Source organism: Mesoplodon bidens (genome assembly GCF_964165515.1).
Source record: "Mesoplodon bidens genome assembly, chromosome: 18".
In the NCBI taxonomy this organism is placed as follows: Eukaryota; Metazoa; Chordata; class Mammalia; order Artiodactyla; family Ziphiidae; genus Mesoplodon; species Mesoplodon bidens.
In genome coordinates, this window is record NC_138175.1 from 20043659 (window position 1) to 20065605 (window position 21947).

The following is a 21947-nucleotide window of genomic DNA, read 5'->3' on the forward strand; positions in this document are numbered from 1 at the left end:
AGCTGGGAGTTTTAGGTTGTCTCCCATGATAGATATATTTTGTTGAGGGCAAGAAGTAAAATTAAATATTTAATAATTCAAAGGGTGGCCTGGGATAGTCATTGGAGCTATTCACAAATATTCTCTTTCCTGGGCAAAAGGTAGGATTGTGGTTTTCTGCCCAGATGAAGCTGGGCATGGCCTTGTGATTTGCTAGGTCCAATGAAATGTAAACAGAAGTCTCATGTGTCAATTTCAGGTGACAGTTTTAGAAGTCAGTGCCCCTCTCCTTATTTTCTTGGCTCTGTCACATGGCTGGCAATGTTCCAGTGATGGCTCTGTCAGCCTAGGTCAATCACTGATGGGTATTTAACAAATAAGAGATAAGTCTTTAAGCCAATAAAATTTGGGGGTTTTTAGGCAACACAACCAGCCTATCCAGATAAGAGAAACAGGGGAAAATTGCCAGTTATGTCTCCTGTACTTTTTTCTCCAGCTCAAAGTGTTTCCATGCCCACTAAGCTACCCTTTATCTCCCTACTGGGTCACCATATGATCAGTGGGCCTGACTTCCTGCTTCTAGTCTTGTTCTATCAACCAAAATGAGCTTTATCAACCACCCATTCCCTCAAACTCCCAACCCCTCAGTGGCTTCCTGCTTGCCCTAGGGAATTGTCCAGACACTTTAACATGGCTGGAAAAGCCCATCCAGCACCGCTTGTGACCCTCACCCAGGCCCCTGCTGACCCTTTCAGATTTGTCTCACTGCGGCAGCGCCCCCTCCACTCCATGGTCCAGTCGTACTCAACTGTGCCTAGATTCTCAAACTTGCCATGTTACTGTAATACTTTCGTCACCTTCTCAATGCTGGAATAATGTTTGCCATCTTTCAGATGTCAGCTCAGATGTCTCAAGGAAGCCTTTTCTTGAGCACCCAGACCAAGTTAGATGTGCCCCGTAACAGCCACAACTTCCAGTACAACTTAAAACAATACTGCTTTTGATTAGTTTTTGAGCCAGACTGTAGGTTCCGTGAGGGCAGAGACAGTGTCTCTTTAGGGCACTGGATATATACATTTTTTCTCCTAAATGATCCTAGAAGGTAAAATAATCATACTTTGTTTTAATCTCTTTTTTTAAACAGTGATAGTAGGCCTTTTTTTTTTTGTGGTACACAGGCCTCTCACTGCTGTGGCCTCTCCCGTTGCAGAGCACAGGCTCCGGACGCACAGGCTCAGCGGCCATGGCTCACGGGCCCAGCTGCTCCGCGGCATGTGGGATCCTCCCAGACCAGGGCACAAAGCCGTGTCCCCTGCATTGGCAGGTGGACTCTCAACCACTGCACCACCAGGGAAGCTCAATATATATTTTTAAAAACATTTTTCCTTTTGGTTGTATGATCTGTCCTTTGCCCACTTACAATCCTAACATTGATGTAAGCCAATACATGCAATTTAAAATTTTCTACTAGCCACATTAAAAAGGAAAAAGGTAGTTAATTTTAATGTATTTTATTTAACCCAATATAACCCAGTATATAAAAATATTTTAACATGTAATCAAAATTTAAAATTAAATCTTTTTTTCTTTTGTATTAGATCTTTGATATTTAGTATTTTACACTAACAGTGCATCTCAACCTGGACACAAAATTTTCAAAGGCTAACATGAAATGTAGTCCTCCCAAAACAAAGTTTTAACAGAAAAATAGTTAACACTGCCTCAGTTTTTAAATTAAAACATAAATTCAGGGCTTCCCTGGTGGCGCAGTGGTTGAGAGTCCGCCTGCCGATGCAGGGGACGTGAGTTCGTGCCCCGGTCTGGGAAGATCCCACATGCTGCGGAACGGCTGGGCCCGTGAGCCATGGCCGCTGAATCTGCGCATCCGGAGCCTGTGCTCTGCAACGGGAGAGGCCACAACAGTGAGAGGCCCGCGTACCGCAAAAAAAAAAAAAAAAAAAAAAGATGAAGCTTAATAACTCCTCTCTTTCAGTGTGGGCCTAACCCAGCAACTCACTTCTAACATAATGGAATATGGCAGCCCAAGATTAGGTTATTAAGATGTGGCTTTGGACTTCCCTGGTGGGACAGTGGTTAGGAATCCGCTTGCCAATGCAGGGGACATGGGTTAGAGCCCTGGTCCAGGAAGATCCCACATGCCACGAAGCAACTAAGCCCGTGTGCCACGACTACTGAGCCTGCTCTCTAGAGCCTGTGAGCCACAACTACTGAGTCCACGTGCCACAACTACTGGAGCCCGTGCGCCTAGAGCCCGAGTTCCGAAACAAGAGAAGCTACTGCAATGAGAAGCCCGCGCACTACAATGGAGAAGCCCCGCTTGCCACAACTATAGAAAGTCCGCATGCAGCAACAGAGACCCAACACAGCCAAAAAAAAAAAAAAAAAAGATGTGGCTTTCATCTTAGGCATGCACTCTTCCTTGGATCACTTGCTCTGGGAAAGCCACCTGCCAAGTCATGAGCTGCCCTATGGAGACACCCACGTGCCAAGGACGGAGTTCTTCATCCCCAGCACCTAGCAAGGAATCAAGGGCTTACACCCAATGGCCTGTGAGAAACTGAGGCTTGCCAATGGCCACATGAGTGGGCTTGGAAGGGGATCCTTCAGCCACAATTAAGCCTTGAGATGACGATAGCTCAGGTTGACAATCTGACTCTAACTTCAGGAGAGACCCTGGATCAGACCACTGGGCTTAGCTTCTTCCAGATTTCTGACCCACAGAAACTGTGGGATGATGTTTACTGTTTTAAGCTGCTAAGTTTGGGGGCAATGTGTTATGTAGCAATGGATAATCCACACAATGGCTTATAGCTTGAAAAAGCTCCCCAGTGCCAAATGAGGCATAAATCAAGTAAGATATTTCTTTTTCCAGGTAGCCCCAAACTAACATATCCAAATACCTGTTTCTAGAGGTGATATACTTATTGAAACCATGATGCTACTGCTCAAATACTTTTTGAAATTAACCCTCAGAGTATGAATCTTATTCTTTGGAATTCTGCTTCATGGTACCAACTCAGCATTTAAAGGTATTTGTTATTTGCAATAAGTCTGGTAGTGAATAAGTAAATTTTTCCTTATGGATCAAGCTTAGGACATACTTCTAGAGTAAAAGGCTTAATTTTCTGATGTAGGAAAATGCCAAGGAAAGTCCTAAGAATGTCTGAAATGACACCAGCACAATCAAATTGAGTGCATATTCCTAAAATGAATAGTTTGAAAGATGGTAGTTATTTGGATGTGTAATTTTTGGAATTCTTCCTTCCCCCCAAGGTCACTACTCTATAGTCATACCTCATAGGATGGGTAAATCAAGGCAGATTTTTTGAAAACTATAATATACACTGGGAAATTAGTATTCTTTGTGTTATATACATTAAAGGTTTTCTTTGGAATTAACAGAAATGACCACTAGATGCCACTACTGTTGGTGGTGATTTTTATTTTAAGGTTAAAAAGCAGAATGCAAGAACAGCTCAGAAACAAAATCAACTTTTATGTCATAATGAACACCAGAACAGAAATTGTTGGATTATGTTAATAAAGAGCCAAAAGCCAGAAGTTCACTACACAGAAGTTTATTGTGAAAGTAAATTAAACATACAAACACACAATATGGCTAATGGTGACAAAAGCAATCTGGTGGCTTAAGGCAAGTTTTAATGAGGATGAATTTAGAAAAGATGATGCAATGATGTAATTTTGTTTAAATATAGATTATGGAAAAATATCAAATTGTACCAATAACTTAAAAAAAAGCTGTTTTCAAAGCCTGCACTTTTGGAGAAAAAGGGCTCATGATCTTAATGCCAGCATTAAGACAGATGGAAGCAGCACAATGCTAAATGACAGTATGTACAGAAGGATGGCAACATGAACATTTAATAACATTTGATCTTAGTTACTGGTGGACTGAAAGCCCTTAGCTAGAAACAATAGAGAAAAATGTGCCATCATCATGTTATTAGAAAAGAAAAAATTTAAGTGCAGAAGTCAAAAACCAAGGAGCTCTGTGATAAAGTAACCTTAAAACAGCACTGTAAGGACCACTTAAAAGGTGATTCCCTCAGGGGAAATTAGGGCACTGAGTGTGTAAACATGTGAGCTGCACAACACCAAATACCAACCAAATTCATTCATAGTACTTAGTTACACAAGATCAGCATGGTCTTTTATGATGCATTATTGTTTATAACAATTTAAACACACCCCTTTACCATGCATGACTTCAAATATATAACAAATATTTTTATTCTGAGATACAGGATATTTTATGAATTATAAGACCTATATACAATGAAAGTCACACCTCCCTTATCAGTCAAGTATACATATATGTTTTAAATGCAATGACCTTATTCAGACTTCAGTTCATTTTCTGAATTGACCATGTCAGTTTTTCAAACTCTTTAAAATAATGCCATTCTATTTTGATAAAATACATTTTTGCAAAAATTCAGAAATGTAGTAACATTTAACGAATGTGACCATGAAAAATATTTGTAAGGAGGTGCCAAATGACTTAGCACTTTTTTCCAGTCTTGTATTAAAAAAAAAAAGTTGCAATCAATTTGATAGTGAGCCTATTTTAAAAATATTCTTATACTAATTCATCTCAAAAGGTTCTATTAATAGTCCTTTTGGAAAATACCATATATATAACCTGTGAATTTTTTTCCAGAATAATTAATGGAAGAAAATGTATCCTCTGCACAGATGTACATTTTCTCTCTAAGACTAATCTTTCATCACCCAGAATTGTTTTTACAAAAGCATGCATTATAAAATACACATAAAAGCAGCTATCTTAAACATGATTTTAATACATTACCTTTGTAGCTGATTCATCACTGTCTCCAGTTTAATATGCTGTTACATACATGAAGAAGCTCCAGTATCCCTTTTCTGATTGACTTAAAAAAAAAATCCCTGAATAAAACAGAAGCCAGCCTGTGACTTCTTTAGGCATTTCAGTAGAATATTATCATCTATGGAGAATATCTCCACACAAACTCATGAATACAGAACGGAGTCTAAAACAGATCTGGGGCAGACCAGAGTTAATACCAATTAAAATTTTTTATGTTTAAAAAGGAAAGAAAAGGAGCTGATTATCAACATTTAAAAGGATACTGCAACTTTAACAACTGTAAACTTTGTGTTAGAAGGTGTGGCAGACAGCTCTATGCTACTAGGTTTTTAGCTTGTAAATAATGCAAACCATCAGCAGTTTTAAAATGCCATAGACTATAAGAACACAGAAGGAAACAGGGGAAACAAAACAAAAAAACCAAGAACATTTATCTAAAATGAAGCTGTATAACCAACACATCTAAAATAAAAAAAAAAAATAGAGCAACTGATTAGGGGAAAAAACCCTCTGATAAAAATTTTAATTTCTTGACCTGTTCTAAAATGACATGAACTTTTAAATTAAAATGGTGGAAAAAAAGAGCTTTACAAGTGGATAGTTTCAACTCACTAAAATAATGTCAACAAGGTCAGCTTGCATAGAGGAAAATTTCAAATAATTACTGGCTACATGCATACAAAATTAGAAATGCAGGTATTATATCATAGTGCAAAACCATGGCAGTTGTGATGTCTTGTTACTGCCTAAGGTTGAGAAATAGACCGTAGTACCTCCAGTTATCACAGTTTCTGGTCTTTTAATCAATTATTTCTGCAGACTAGAAATGAATATGTAAAGATGGGGGGGGCACATCTTTTGTGCCACTAATTAGCGAAGTTTGAGGTCATCACCACCACCTAAACTGGATCCAGGACTAGGGTCTTGTTGTCTTCTTGCCTGCAAAGACAAAATCATAATTTAGGGTTAAAACGTGTTTTGAAAATCAAAGTGCTAACAAATAAATGTTACAGTAGCACATAAGAAAAGTTTGCAATTAAAAAAATTTTCAGCCAGTATCTCCACATGTAAGAAGAAAAAGAACAATTTAGATTATGTATGAAATATTTTGTTAAAGTTTCCTTCAAAACCAAGAATAAAAAATCTCATTATATTCAAAAGAGCATTATCAAAATATGTACTGTGGATAAAAGAGCAACAAACCTACATTTATAGCTTTGGGAATAAAGGGTTTAACTTGAACACATGATCCAATCACCTTAGAAGCACACTTTCCCATTTTCCCTTTTAATACTAGCTGACATTTTACACACTACTGTATATAAAACAGATAACAAACAAGAACCTACTGTATAGCACAGGGAACTATACTCAGTATTTTATAATAACCTATAAGGGAAAAGTATACATATACATACATACATACATACATATATATATATATCTATATATCTGAATCACTGTGCTGTATACCTGAAATTAACACATTGTAAATCAACTGTACTTCTGCATGTACTTGTCCAGTTTTCCCAGCACCATTTATTGAAGGGGCTGTCTTGTCTCCATTGTATATTCTTGCCTCCTCTGTCATAGATTAGGTGACCACAGGTGTGTGGGTTTACCTCTGGGCTTTCTTACCTGTACCATTGATCCATATTTCTGTTTTTGTGCCCGTACCATATATTGTCTTGATTACTGAAGCTTTGTGGTATAGTCTGAAGTTGGGGAGCCTGATTCCTCCAACTCCATTTTTCTTTCTCAAGATTGCTTTGGCTATTTGGGGTCTTTTGTGTTTCCATATAAATTGTATAATTTTTTGTTCTAATTCTGTGGAAAATGACATTGGTAACTTGATAGGGACTACACTGAACCTGTAGATTGCTTTGGGTAGTATAGTCATTTTCACAATATTGATTATTCCAATCCAGGAGCATGGTATATTTCTCCACCTGTTTATGTCATCTTTGATTTCTTTCATCAGTGTTCTATAGTTTTCTGAGTACAGGTCTTTTGTCTCCTCAGGTAGGTTTATTCCTAGGTATTTTATCCTTTTTGTTGTGATGGTAAATGGGATTGTTTCCTTAATTTCTCTTTCTGATCTTTTGTTGTTAGTGTATAGGAATGCCAGAGATTTCTGTGCATTAATTTTGTATCCTGCAACCTTACCAAATTCATTGATTAGTTCTAGTAGTTTTCTGATGGCATCTTTAGGATTTTCTATGTATAGTATCATGTCATCAGCAAACAGTGACAGTTTTATTTCCTCTTTTCCAATTTGTATTCCTTTTATTTCTTTTTCTTCTCTGATTGCTCTGGCTAGGACTTCCAATACTACGTTGAATAATAGTGGTGAGAGTGGGTATCCTTGTCTTGTTCCTGATTTTAGAGGAAAAGCTTTCAGTTTTTCACCATTGAGAATGATGTTTGCTGTGGGTTTGTCATCTATGGCCTTTATTATGTTGAGGTAGGTTCCCTCTATGCCCACTTTCTGGAGAGTTTTTAACATAAATCGGTGTTGAATTTTGTCAAAAGCTTTTTCTGCATCTATTGAGATGATCATATGGTTTTTATTCTTTAATTTGTTAATATGGTGTATCACATTGATTGTTTTGCGTATACTGAAGAATCCTTGCATCCCTGGGATAAATCCCACTTGATCATGTTGTATAATCTTTTTAATGTGTTGTTGGATTCTGTTTGCTAGTATTTTGAGGAAATTAGAACACTCCCTAACACCATACACAAAAATAAACTCAAAATGGATTAAAGTCCTAAATGTAAGACCAGACACTAAAACTCTTAGAGGAAAACATAGGAAAAAACACCCTTTGACATAAATCACAGCAAGATCTTTTATGACCCACTGACTAGTGTAATGAAAATAAAAACAAAAATAAATGAATTGGACCTAATTAAACTTAAAAGCTTTTGCACAGCAAAGGAAACCATAAACAAGACAAAAGACAATCCACAGAATGGGAGAAAATATTTGCAAACAAAGCAACAAAGGATTAATCTCCAAAATATACAAACAGCTCATGTATCTCAATATCAAAAAAACAAACAACCCAATCAAAAAATGGGCAGAAGAGCTAAACAGACATTTCAGCAAAGAAGACATACAGATGGGCAAGAGACAATGAAAAGATGCTCACCAGCACTAATTATTAGAGAAATGCAAATCAAAACTACAATGAGGTATCACCTCACACCAGTCAGAATGGCCATCATCAGAAAATCTACAAACAATAAATGCTAGAGAGGGTGCAGAGAAAAGGGAACCCTCTTGCACTGTTGGTGGGAATGTAAATTGATACAGCCACTGTGGAGAACAGTATGTTGGTTCCTTAAAAAGCTAAAAATAGAATTATCATATGACCCAGCAATCCCACTACTGGACATATACCCAGAGAAAACCATAATTCAGAAAGACACATATAGGGCTTCCCTGGTGGCGCAGTGGTTAAGAATCTGCCTGCCCATGCAGGGGACACGGGTTCGAGAAGAAGATCCCACATGCTGTGAAGCAACTAAGCCCGTGCACCACAACTACTAAGCCTGTGCTCTAGAGCCCGCGGGCCACAACTACTGAGCTCGTGTGCCACAACTACTGAAGCCCGCAAACCTAGAGCCTGTGCTCTGCAACAAGAGAAGCCACCGCAATGAGAAGCCCGCGCACCACAACGAAGAGCAGCCCCTGCTCGCCACAACTAGAGAAAGCCCGCATGCAGCAATGAAGACCCAACACAGTGAAAAAAAAAAAAAAAAGACACATATACCCCAATGTTCATTGCAGCACTATTTATAATAGCCAGGACATGGAAACAAACTAAATGTCCACCAACAGATGAATGGATAAAGAAGATGTGGTACATAGATACAATGGAATATTACTCAGCCATAAAAAGAAATGAAATTGGGTCATTTGTAGAGATGTGGATGGACCTAGGGTCTGTCATACAGAGTGAAGCAAGACAGAAAGAGAAAAACAAATATCATATATTAATGCATATATGTGGAATCTAGAAAAATGGTACAGATGAACCTATTTGCAGGGCAGGAATAGAGAGGCAGATGTAGAGAACGGATGTGTGGACACAGGGTGGGAAGGGGAAGGTGGAATGAATTGGGAGATTAGGTTTGACATACACTACCAGGTGTAAAACAGATAGCTGGCGGGAACCTGCTGTATAGCACAGGGAGCTCAGCTCGGTGCTCTGTGATGGCCTAGTTGGGTGGCATGGTGGGGGGAAAGGAGGTACAGGAGGGAGGGGATGTGTGTATGCATATGGCTGATTCACTTTGCTGTGCAGCAGAAACTAATGCAACATTGTAAAGCAATTATACTCCAAAAAAAAAAATTATTGTGAGACAACCAGAAAAAAAAAAAAGTTAACAAAAGAATTCCAATACCAGATTAGGAAACTGATAGTTACCAAATGTTATTTTTTCCAATAAACAAGTTATATTTTATATTAAGACATTTAAAAAATAAATTTAACACCAATAATAGCAAAAAAAATCAACTATACTTCAATAAAATATATATAAATGAGTAAATAAAAATTTTAAAAAATAGCTGACATTTATTGAGCACCAACTATATGCTGGGCACTGTTCTAAGCAATTTCCATGGACGAACCAATTTAATCCCTGCCAACTACCTATAACATAGGTGCTATTGTTTATCCATTTTACAGATAAAGAAACTGAGTCACACAGAAGTATATGGCCTATAAATTATATGACTGAAAAATGTAATACTGAATTTCATCTCTCACTGAATTCCATCTCTGCCAACTGGATTTAACTAGGAATCTCTATCTCAAGAAATAAAATTCAGAATTACTACGGATAAAGTATTGTCTCAAAAGCAACAACGGAAGTATATTAGAATCCTTGGTGCACTTATATATTCAGAAGTATCTTTACAACAATACTTAACAACTAAGAGGCTTGACAATCACAAACATTGAGGATTTCAAGTTTCACTGTAGAATAAACATTTCTGTTTAAACTATGGCAAATTACTTAATAGAGAACATCTAAGAACTAATATACTGTGCATGACACTCTCTGCTAATATAAAGTTTTAAAATAACATAGTGCCCCCCTTTAATCCACACATAATATTTACTTTCAGTCTCTTTCACAAATTCCAATGCATCTTTCTTTTATAAGTGTTCTCTAGTGACTACAAACGTCAGTCAAGCAAACATCTGTTTGTATACAGAACCTAGTTCCCTCAGCAACAGTTTTCCTATGTTAGATAAAGGCTACTCCATTTTACCAGTTATTAAGGGCAAAAACCCCTTAACATCTCTCACACCCAACAGCAAATTCTGACATCTCTACATTTAAATATGTCCCGAATCTGACCACTTCTGACTAACTCTACCACTCTTACCCTAGTCCAAGCCACCATCATCGTTCATGTGGATCTTGTTTTAGCCACCTCTGTTATATGCCAGCAACTGGGACTAACTGCAATTACCTGTGCAATCCTTAGCTAAATGGAATTATGTATTATTATCACCAATTGATTGTCCATTATCTGTCAGTTTTTGGAAACAAATTTAACCAAAAATAGAAATGTTCTGATTTCAATGGTTAAGATCTAAAACAATTAGAGAAAGAGCATCCTTGACCTTCAAAGAAACAGCTTAACGAGTCACACCTGTACTGTAAAATCATGTTTAGTCAGAAGCTCCAGTTACATCATCATTTCTCAAGAGGGTTAATGTTGTTTAGACAGAAATGACACAGCTTTATTCACTTTCAAATAAATCATATAAAACCCAACACTAACTTCCCTGGTCTTTCTTATAAACTGTGACATATTTCTCTAGCAAATCTTAACTATTTATTAGCAGACTGCATGCTGACTAAATTTTAGCACATTCCTTTCATTTAACTAGTCAGGTTAATGTTATGCTGCATGGGTACAGACTGAAAGAGCTATGGAATGCATATGCATTAGGAAAACAATTTATGTTCCATACAGAATCAATGTTAAATGTAATGTAAGGACTGATCAATTCTGCAAAATAAGAGATGGTGATATAAGCATCTGGTTTCAGTCAATGAAGGTTAGAAAGGGGCTGAGCAATGAAGAAACACTGAGAAAAATCAATCCTAATTATACATTTATAAATTACTACTAACCTACCAGTAATACTTTGTGAAAAGAATATTTCAGCTTTTGTCTTGGGATAAGAGTAATTTTCAAATTATTTTAATAATGGGATGACTCCAAATGAGTGACAACAAAACAGTCATCAGCAGGTGGAGGTCTCCCTACTGGTCAGGGCTGTGCAGAGGTTGCCATGGGTTTATTTGTTTAAAATATATTTTTGGTAAAAGCATGGAAAGAAAAGTTGTTTTGCTATTTACTTGTGTTTTCCGTTTCTATTTACATTGTAAAGAAGCAATGAGGAAGATGTAAATGAAGACACTATGAAGGAGAATCAAAGATAAAAAAATAAGGGAAGTCTGAAAGAGTATGAATGAGAGCAGGAGAGGGAAGAATGAGAGAGCTGGGAGACTGGGAGGAAATTTAATGCTAGGGAGGAAGATGTATGGGCTGTTATATGAAGGAAACAAATACAGAAACATTTACGTTAATGAAATAGCTTCCACAGGACTGGAATTCAACAACTGGATGCGCTGCCTTGGGAAGCAGTGCCTTCTACTGGAGCAGTTTTCTAATGGAGGTTGGATGTTTTAGAATGAATTCTGTGAGTAACAAACTAGACTAGATGATGGCAAAGAAACTCTCTGAACTTGATTATTCTAAAAACATAAAGTCCGTAATTTCTAGTTTCTTTCTCCCCAGTCAATCCACATAGGCCCTTGATTTTAACTTTTTATTAACAGTTATTTCAGAATACGGTTTTCTTCTTTTTTTTTTTTTTTTTTTTTTTTTTTTGCGTTACATGGGCCTCTCACTGTTGTGGCCTCTCCCGTTGCGGAGCACAGGCTCCGGACGCACAGGCTCAACAGCCATGGCTCACGGGCCCAGCCGCTCCGCGGCATGTGGGATCTTCCCAGACCGGGGCACGAACCCGTGTCCCCTGCATCGGCAGGCGGACTCTCAACCACTGCGCCACCAGGGAAGCCCCAGAATACGGTTTTAATATAAAGCAGACACCCATGAGCCTGTTCAGAATACAAATCTGTTTTTAATATTTGTAAGTATTAAAATCTAGAAATTTTACTACAGACCCCTCACCACCAATCGCTCCTATCTTCTTTCTTTCAGTATACCATCACCCAGAAACATGGCAAATCCGGTTTCTAGATGGCAGTCATAGGATGTGTTCAAAATGAAGAGACAAAAAGTATTCACCGGATACTGGAGCTTTCCCTACTGGTCTGGGCTGTGCAGAAGTAGCCAAGAGCAGGGCTACCCAAATGAAAATGAATAAAACCTGGTTGATTTCCATTCTTTTATTATCAAGATCATCAAATTGCAGAAAACTCTTCATGAGAAAATGCCCTAATAACTAAAAAGAAATCCAATTTATTGAGTGTATACTGTATCCAGATAATGTGCAAATCACTTTGTTTGACACTTGGCTAAAAGTCAGAACATGGCATGACAGAATTTTAGAGCAGCACAGTACTTTATAGAGATCCAGTTCAACTCTCACATTACAGATGATAGGCCCGAGACCAAGAATGTTAAATGATTCCTCTGAGGTTTCAGAGTTAGGTGGTGGCAGTGAGAACACGAACTCACAACTCTAAAAGGATGAACCTTTAACTTCCAATTAGCATTAATGTCAGCCTCGTAAGTCACTGCTATTTCTCCTGACTGCTAAGGCTGGAAGAGACACAAAGTAGAAATTTTAAGTCCTAATATGAGAGAAAGAAATGCAATTTCTCCAAACTCATTAAAATTGTAAAAACAAGGTGAGCAGACAATCATAAACACCTGTCAGATAAGTAGACTGCAAGAGCTGATCTAACAGGCACATCAAAAAATACAGTTCTTACAAAGTATACAACTTCAGGAAAACTTTAAATATAAGGTGGCATTTTAAAATAAAAGAGATAGTGGAAATAACTGACATTTCCAGGCTTGGACTAGGGTGGCTCTACCAAGTTAGCAATGTGAGCTTATACAAGCTTCTTATCCTCTTTCAGCCTCAGTTCCTCAAAATTGAGATACATCTTATAAGAGCACTTAAGAATCAAGTGTAAAACAAATATTGCAGCATATACTGCCTGGCACATAGTATGCATTCATGCTGTTGCTATCACAACAAAGCTGCTCATAACTTCCCAATTTATCTGTATGAACTTTTCAAATGTTAAAAAAATCTGCATCCTGCAGATAAGAGTAACTTTTACAGGCTAAAATAAAGTTAAAACAAAATAAATTTTAATAAAACCTACATCTCTTATGATAAGAGACCAAACCAAGACCTTGTTTTTCTCTTAGTATGGGAGCAGCAGACCTAGAATCCTTGTCCTTGTTAATCCTCTTCTGATTCTCATTCTTTTTTGTTTTGTTTTAAAATTTTATATTTTAACAGGATTTTCTTTTTTTATAAATTTATTTATTTATTTATTTTTAGCTGAGTTGAGTCTTCATTGCTCCGCACTGGCTTTCTCTAGTTGTGGCGAGCAGGGGCTACTCTTCATTGCGGTGTGCGGGCTTCTCATTTTGGTGGCTTCTCTTGTTGCAGTGCAAGGGCTCTAGGTGCACAGGCTTCAGTAGTTGTGGCATGCGGGCTCAGGAGTTGTAGCACACGGGCTTAGTTGCTCCGCGGCATGTGGGATCTTCCTGGACCAGGGCTCGAACCCATGTCCCCTGCATTGGTAGGCGGATTCTTAACCACTGCACCACCAGGGAAGCCCTCTCATTCTTTTTTTTTTCCGATTCTCATTCTTAGTCTGAGTTCATATTCTCGGTTCACTTTCATCTACTGCCTATACCTAAAACACACCTCAGGAAGGCCCAGAAGAGACAGATATTTATGTTCATTTGTCCTTACATAAAAGTAAGTGTCGGTAGAGTTAAGTGATATGAAAACTGAAGCCTGTGGGAATTTAAAATAAATAGAGGCTGTGATTTTTTTTCTTGGACCACACAGAATCAAAGGCTCCAAAAACATACAAAACACAAATATAAAAACCACAGTCTTCCGCTTGTTTTTATTTCCAAATAGTCTCCACATAAAATTCTCATATGATTTACTGAACTTTACTTTTTTAAAACTGCCTATAGCAGAATAAGCAATAATTATTTACCCATTCTCTGACATTAAAGATAACAATTTATTTGCTAACGCTTTTATAACCTAACCAAATGAAAGCATTTTCTAGGTAATGACAGAGAGAAAATCTTTCAGCACCCTGTCCACCTTGCAGCTGAATTAAGAGCCAACAGTACTGTATCACAGTTTTAGGTTAAGAGGCCAATGAAGCTGAAGGTAGTCCCTAGACACACCAAGAGTGTGTATGAGCTGCTATAACAGATGACAGAGGTATCTTTCCAACTTATTTATGACGAAAGCACTCAGTCTATACCTTATTAGCCTCTATCTTCCTTCACAAAATCCCAAAGTAAGGTACTGGAATTACAGTTATAGAGATGTGTAACCTGAAGGACTGCCATGGATAACAGGTCAACAGTTTTAAATAATGGTAAGATTCTCGGGTAGAAAGGCACTGGGCCACTTCTATGTGGCAACAGATATCAATGGGCAGGCAGGCACTTTACAGAAGAAATGTCTGTGATTATTATTTTTTTTAAAGTCTACGTTTTATTAAAGTACAGAAGAGTGTACAAATCATATATATGAGTGATGAATTTTCAGGAAATGAACACACCCATGTAACTAGCCTCCAGATCAAGAAATATAATATCACCAAACGTGGGAAGTTCCCTCTTTGTACCCCCTCCTTGTCACTATCCAACCCCAAGAGAAGCCAGAAAAGTTCAAGATCCTTTACTATTGTTAAAAAACAAAGAAAGAAAGAAACAAACACCAGGATATAAAATAGCTTGGCAACATATCTTTGACTTTCAGAGTCTACAGTTAGGATATGCCTGCCTTTATTGCCACTCCAGATATGTTGTGAGCCAAGGTGCACAGAAAGAGAGGATGGGGCTTCCCTGGTGGCGCAGTGGTTGAGAGTCCGCCTGCCAATGCAGGGGACACAGGTTCGTGCCCCGGTCCGGGAAGATCCCACATGCCACGGAGCGGCTGGGCCCGTGAGCCATCGCCGCTGAGCCTGCGTATCTGGAGCCTGTGCTCCACAATGGGAGAGGCCACAGCAGTGAGAGGCCCACGTACCGCAAAAAAAAAAAAAGAGAGGATGAAGGAACTAGCTTCCAATGAATTCCATTTTAAATGTCAGATACTGAGTTAGGCAGCACCCTGGGAGGTAGGGTGTTAGCTCCATTTTACAGATGAGGGTCAAGAGGATAAGCAACTTTCCCAATGCCACATGGCAACAAGTAGAGCTAGGACTCAAAACCAGGGCAATTTATTAGAAGCCTCATCCTCATCTACTACCTCAAAGGTTCTCAAGTTACATTCTGCCACTTACTGGGTTTCCTGAACACATTCCAGGGACTCTAGAGGGGGACCAGAATAATCCCTACTCCTGCTTCACCCAGAGCAGTGCCCCTTTAAGCTATTTTATACATTAAGGTTCTGTATAAATTTCAAACGAAGACAGGATTTTACATTTTTAAAAACTGCCTATACGTCGGAGAAAACAGATAGCAAGTTCTAGAATCTTCTGTTTTCATCATTCTGTGTTAACACTAGCAACAATTTTTCTCTTCTTGATAGGTAACAGATGCACATGATACAAAATTCAAAAGGTATAAAAGATAAACAATGAAAAGTAATCACTCAAGGAGTTTTAGAACTGATTTCAGGTTAAAAGACACTGGGGAAAACCAAAACCACTTGGAGTTCTGCTTCCCACTGTAACCTTAATCAGATACACACATTAAATGTTCATGAGCACCACTGTTACAAGTTTAGCATGTCAGGGCTAGAGGCCTCAGAGGTTATCCAAACAGGGGTAGGACATCCGTAAGCCTCTGTGCTGCCAGGATCTTAAGCCTCCAAGGACCATTTACTGGGTTACTGCCACCCAAGAGTTACCACTGCTCCTTGGCCCTTGTCTTTAGTCAGTCATCAGGACCACCCACGAGAACCATTATTATTCTTTTCTTCCTCAGTTTTTTCTTTTCCAGGCAAAATGGTTTCTAACTTCTTCTGGTTCTGGCAGATTTTACTTTTCAACTTAATCATCTTTATGGGTGATGTGGAAATTCTTTTCCCAGTGCTGGGCTGTATATGTGGAGAACTTCTGCTTAGGAAGATGGTTTAAGTCTTCACCCTCCCCTTTCATTAACCAACTATTTCAAAAGAGAGCAAGTCAATTAAATTTTCTCAGAGTCTCAGTTTCTTCAAATATAATAAGAATTTTACCCAGGTGAGTGTAAGAAAATCATTTTTTATAAAATTGTTACTTTTTAAAAAACAAAATTAAAAACAAATAAAAAGAATGTTCAATTATATTTTGTAAGATCCCCTTATAGATGTTTGAATTACAGGGGAAAAAATGCAACATTCACCCCCAATGTTCCCCTTTTAGGAAAAAGGAGGTAAACTACAAGAAATAAGCTGACATCAAGAATCTGTCATGATTTTTTTTTTTTTAAGGAGAAGCAAAATACACATGCACACAGTGCCAAAAGACATGCATACCCAAAACTCCCCTAAGAGACTGCCAGTGCAAGCTCTGAGGTCAGATTCCAGCCCAATTTTCCAGATAACAGTTATCTACGAGAACTTTTAAAATTACTGCCATAAGGGACTATGGATCTTAAATCACTGATGAAAATCTAACCTTTTTCTCTATGCTCTAGGTCATAATGCAGGGAAAGTGCCCTGATACACTTTAGAGAACTAAAACAATGTTCTTGTTAGCCAGATAATTCAATTAACTTGAACCAGCACTGTGGTAGAGCTTTTAGTGCTAAAGTACTTTAGAGCTATTATTTACTGAAGGCATACACATATCAAGCACCATACTAAGTGCCTTATAAGCACTTTCCCATTTCATTCTCACAACAATTTCTACGAGAAAACGCACTTAAGAGAGGTTAGCAATTAATGGACCAGGAATCTCAACTACGCCTGACTACAAAGCCCATGTGCTCAATCACTGACATAAAACTCACTAGAAACAATCTATCTGAGCAACAAATTATCTGACACCTCTATCACCAGACTATATTTTTGTTCATACACAAATACAAACATAAGCACATATAAACTGACACACCAAAATGTTTTTCTTCAAGTAACATTATTTATAATAATCAAATTAACATTTTAGAGAAGATAATTCTTAGCCTCAACTAATCTAGAATTTTATTTAAAGCAAATCATATAAAAAAACTCCTAATTGTTCCATTAGTTGTCAAATAGTTATTCTTCAAATATAATGTGGCTGAACAGCACTTTTTATAAAACAATTCTTATATTCATTTAAAGCCATGTTAGCTTGCTCTAGAAAGACTGACCAATCATGTTCTCTGACATGACAATGTCTCTTTTTCCTTCACTCCTTTGCATACACTGTTCCTTCTGTCCAGAATGCTTTCCCCAGCTTGTGTAGCTGGCAAACTCACATTCTTCCTTCAAATCCCTGCAAGTATATTCTCCTGTGAATCCCCCAGGCAGAGGCAGATGTAAGTGCTCCTTCCTCTGCACCGCCACTGTTCCCCTTGAAGTACAGGTGCTGCTAAAGCAGACTGCAAGGATCTGTTTATACATCTATTTTCCCCTCAAGACTGACAGATGTTCAAGGACAGAAACCATGCATTTTCATCTATATATTTCCTAGTCCCTAACGCAGAATCTAGCACAACACAGTTGGAGTTCATTACTTAATAAATTACCTAGTTAATATAAACCAACAAATTATAAACATTTAAACATCTTTCCGGAGACCATTAACATGTATTATTCTACTGTAACGTACAGGCTCTAGTTTTCAGACAGGCAGAGTAGGAGCGCGCGCGCGTGCGTGTGTGTGTGTGTGTGTGTGTGTCTCAGTCACGCGGGCCTCTCAATGTTGTGGCCTCTCCCGTTTGGCCTCTCCCGTTGCAGAGCACAGGCTCCGGACGCGCAGGCTCAGCAGCCATGGCTCACAGGCCTCTTCCCGGACCGGGGCATGAACCCATGTCCCCTGCATCGGCAGGCGGACTCTCAACCACTGCGCCACCAGGGAAGCCCAGGAGGTATTTTTTGAAGCTGTCCATTTGACAACTAAATGCAATGTACAAAACACTGTGGTGGGTAATGTGGAGGTCAAAAAATCAGGGGCCCCACTTCACTGGTGATCACACTATGGTGGAGTAGAGACAACTTTATAATTGTTTTAACATCCTGTTCAATAAGAACAATGATAGAAATGAGAAGTGCTCTGGAAACGACAAAGTAGAAGGGCTAATTATGATTAAGAAGATTGGAGAAGGGATTGACAGATAACATTTAAGTTGGGCCTTGAATGGGTAGAAAAGTAAATTCTCAGTCAGGGAACGAACAGCATGAGCAAGAAGGTTCAGAAGTATAAGATAACAAATGCATATTACACATTCGAAAACTTCTTACTATTACAGATACAGGATTCTCAAAGAAAATGCCATGGGAAGTTTGATCACAAGAACTGTAAACGCTTCAGGGACTTCCCTGGAGGTCCAGTGGTTAAGACTTCATGCTTCCACTGCAGTGGGCACGGGTGCGATCCCTCATTGGGGAACTAAGATTGCACATGCCGCATGGTGCGGCCAAAGAAAAAAAAAAAAAGTAAAAGCTTCAAAGAAAAAAATGTATTGCATTATATCCCTCCTGTTCCTTCCCCTAGCTAGAAGTATTCTTGGGGACATCATCAGTTGCTATCAGCCTATTAAATCAATTCACTCATTGACAAAGGGAAATATCAACCATTAAAAGATAATAATTTTATTTCATACACTAACCACTAAGTAGGCTTGATTTTTTTCACTTATTTTTTAAAAAATATTTTAACATATATATGAAATAATACCAATAATATCAGCTGACACCTAGTCAGTGCCACATTCTCTAAAAGTGCTTTCACATGTATTTACTCATTTAATCCTTACAATGACCCTATGAGATAGGCACAATTAGCCCTATTTTATAGATGAGGAAACTCAGCCACAGAAAGGTGAAATAATTTGTCAGAGGTGACAAGGTGCCAGAGCCAGATTCAGATCTTGCCATCAGGCTCTAGAGTCTGGGCTCTTAACCACTGTCTTAACCACACACACACTTTTACATTTAAATAGTGTACATATAATTTAGTGAATGAAAAAACATTTTCTCTACTATGTAACAATGACTTAAAAAATTTTTTTAACGTGGAAAAATTACAAACATAAAAATTACCATCTTAACCACCTTTAAGTGTACAGTTCAGTAGTGTTAAGTAAGCACATTCACACTGTTGTGCAACCAATCTCCAGAACTCTTTTTAATGCTTGGAAATTATTCTATTTCGTTGATAGTCATAACAAATTTAAACACTGGACAAGACTAAATTTGAGTGTTTAAGACTGAAGTAGACATGGATAATAAAACTATAAAAAGACACAAGGAAGTGATTACTATAAAAATTGAGAAAATCATTACTTTTGAAGGGAGGGAAAAGGTCATAATTAGATGTACACATGGAGGGGGCTACTGGGGTAACTGTCACATTTTTTTTTTTTTTTACCTGGATGGTTATAAGGGTGTTATTAGCATTCTAATAATTAAGCTACATATTTTTTATGTAGATTTGGTGTGTACTTTACCATAAAAAGGTTAAAAGAAATACAGTCTAGGTTAATTCCATTCTTTGAGTACTCTGAAAATAAATTTTCCTCTAGTGAAGAGACTATACAAATGACTGAAAATTATAATGTTACAAAATCAAGACAAATATTTATAGAAAAGTGGGAAATAACGTTACTCCCAGAGAGTTTTAATAATGTTCTAAAAATATGTATCCTATGATAACATAAGGTAATTTTTACATATAATCTGAAAGATAATTAAGAAAAAAGAGGTAAGATACTTGGATCAATCAATTAATAAAAAATATACATGATAGTAAATATTTTTTTTGAGGACCAATAAATGAGGAATTCATGTACAACCTTAAAATTAAGACTTTCTTTATAGCAATTACATTTAATAAACACAAAGTCACAAGAGTACAACTTTTAAAAAATGAAAGACATTGAACTACTAAACTATTTAAAATCATTATGCACAAACATCACAAATAGAGCCTGAGAGTTTGGGGGAAAGTACTAACCAGTTACTGCCAGCAGCTGTGAAACTCTCACCTCCATTTCCTCCCGATGAGACCTGTCTCTATCTTCAAATTCACGTGTCCTTCTCCGGGCCTCTTCAAAGGCCTGTTGTGCTAATGCATCCTCCTGCTGTCATAAGAATATATGAAACAGATATTTTAATTTTGATTTATAATAAAAAAAATTTGGGGGTGTCTTTTTTGAAAGAAATAAACAGCAGAGTATTTCTCAAAACATCAAAGCCATAAAAAAAGAGAAACTTCTTAAAGAAAACGTCAGTATTTTCATGTTCTATTATAACACCTTGGAAATAGTAATCGTGTTCAGTTATATTCTAACAACTCAAAATGCTCTTCCCTTTCTGTCCTTACCTCATCCTCTTCAGCAAAGTAAAATTCTGATCAAGTTAATATTTAAAACATAGAAGTATAAGGAAAAAGAAAATATTAAATACTTCTACAGTGTGGGGATAAGACAGGCCAGGTGCTCTAAGTATGATTCTAAAGCCAGAAATATAAAAGAGAATATTAACAGAATCGACTGTACAAATGTTAGAAACTTCTAGACAACAAAAAGAAAATTCCAAGGGATATTATCAAGAAAAATTTATTTGTAACATATAACAAATCCTAATCCTTTCCCAACAAATGGATAAAGATCTGAAGGAAACCCAGATACTTCAAACTTCTTGTGTCTAAAAGGTAACCAATTTAAACTTTCCCTTTACACTTCTTTAGTCTGGATGGTGGCACTACTCACTCATTTCGGCCAAGAACCGGAGCTGCCTTTGACACTTCACTCTCCCCGTCTCCATAGAGCCAATCAACCACCAAATCCTATCCATCTGACCTCCTATTTTTTGAATCTTTAGGCTCCTTTTCATTTCTACATTTTCCTAGTTCAGGAACCTAAGATCTCTCACCCAAACTACTGCAAAGTCTCTTCCTGTTTCCATTCTGTCATCCCCCAAGCCAAAACACAGCCATCAGAGCGTGCCTTCTAAAGCACAATCTGACCACAACATTCCCCAACTTAAAACTCCCTCGCTGTCTACTGCACAGGATGCTCAAGTGTGTGATTTGCAGTCACGCACTTCTCAACACTAGGATTTTCAATGGCACACTTGAAGAAACTAAAATATCAAAAACAATGCCAAAAAAGTCATCAATATTCACTGTCCTAGTTTCATTACAGCAAGGGGTGGCCAGTTAACTATGTTCTAGCCAATGATATAGAAGTGCAAGTCAATGAATGGGCCTTCTGAGAAAGTCATTTGAGAGACATGTCACCTTTCCTTCTTCTTGGGAACCGATGCAATGACCAGAGATACAGCAACCATCTTGCAAACATAATACTGGGGATGTTGCCACACACTGAGCATAGTACAGCAGGAAAATGAAAAGACCCACAGCTCCTGATAATATAAATGCCTGAACTGCATACTGTTGATATCTTATTCTGTGTGATAAATCCTTTATTTGGCTGTTAGTAGGGTTGTTTGATACTTGCAATTTTCACTGACACAAGGTCTATAACTTAAACAAAAGTGAAAGGTGTGATCAAGTCTCCATTCTTATGTTGCATCTACTAGCTCTACGACCCAGGGCAAGGTATTTCATTTTCTAAGTCTCAGTAAAGTCACATGTAAAATGCACGTAGTAGTAATACTTACGTCTCAAGATTAAATGATATAACATATAAAAATGCTTA

The 21947-nt window shown here is 37.7% G+C and overlaps 1 protein-coding gene across 2 annotated transcripts in view; it reads right to left on the reverse strand.

Annotated features, from left to right (window-relative positions):
* Positions 1–3562: 3562 nt before the first annotated feature.
* CBFB (core-binding factor subunit beta) overlaps positions 3563–21947 on the reverse strand; it is a gene marked incomplete at its 3' end in the record, with an annotated part of 64075 nt that continues 45690 nt past the window's right edge. Inside the window, exons 5-6 of one of the 2 annotated variants that reach the window (XM_081217004.1) lie at positions 20271–20366; positions 3563–5809 (exon numbers count right to left, since the gene is read on the reverse strand). In XM_081217004.1, coding sequence (XP_081073130.1) covers positions 5741–5809; positions 20271–20366 — 165 coding nt within the window. Of the gene's footprint in view, positions 5810–20234; positions 20367–21947 lie in introns of those variants that run through there. The other variant, XM_081217005.1, reaches the window with a different exon arrangement.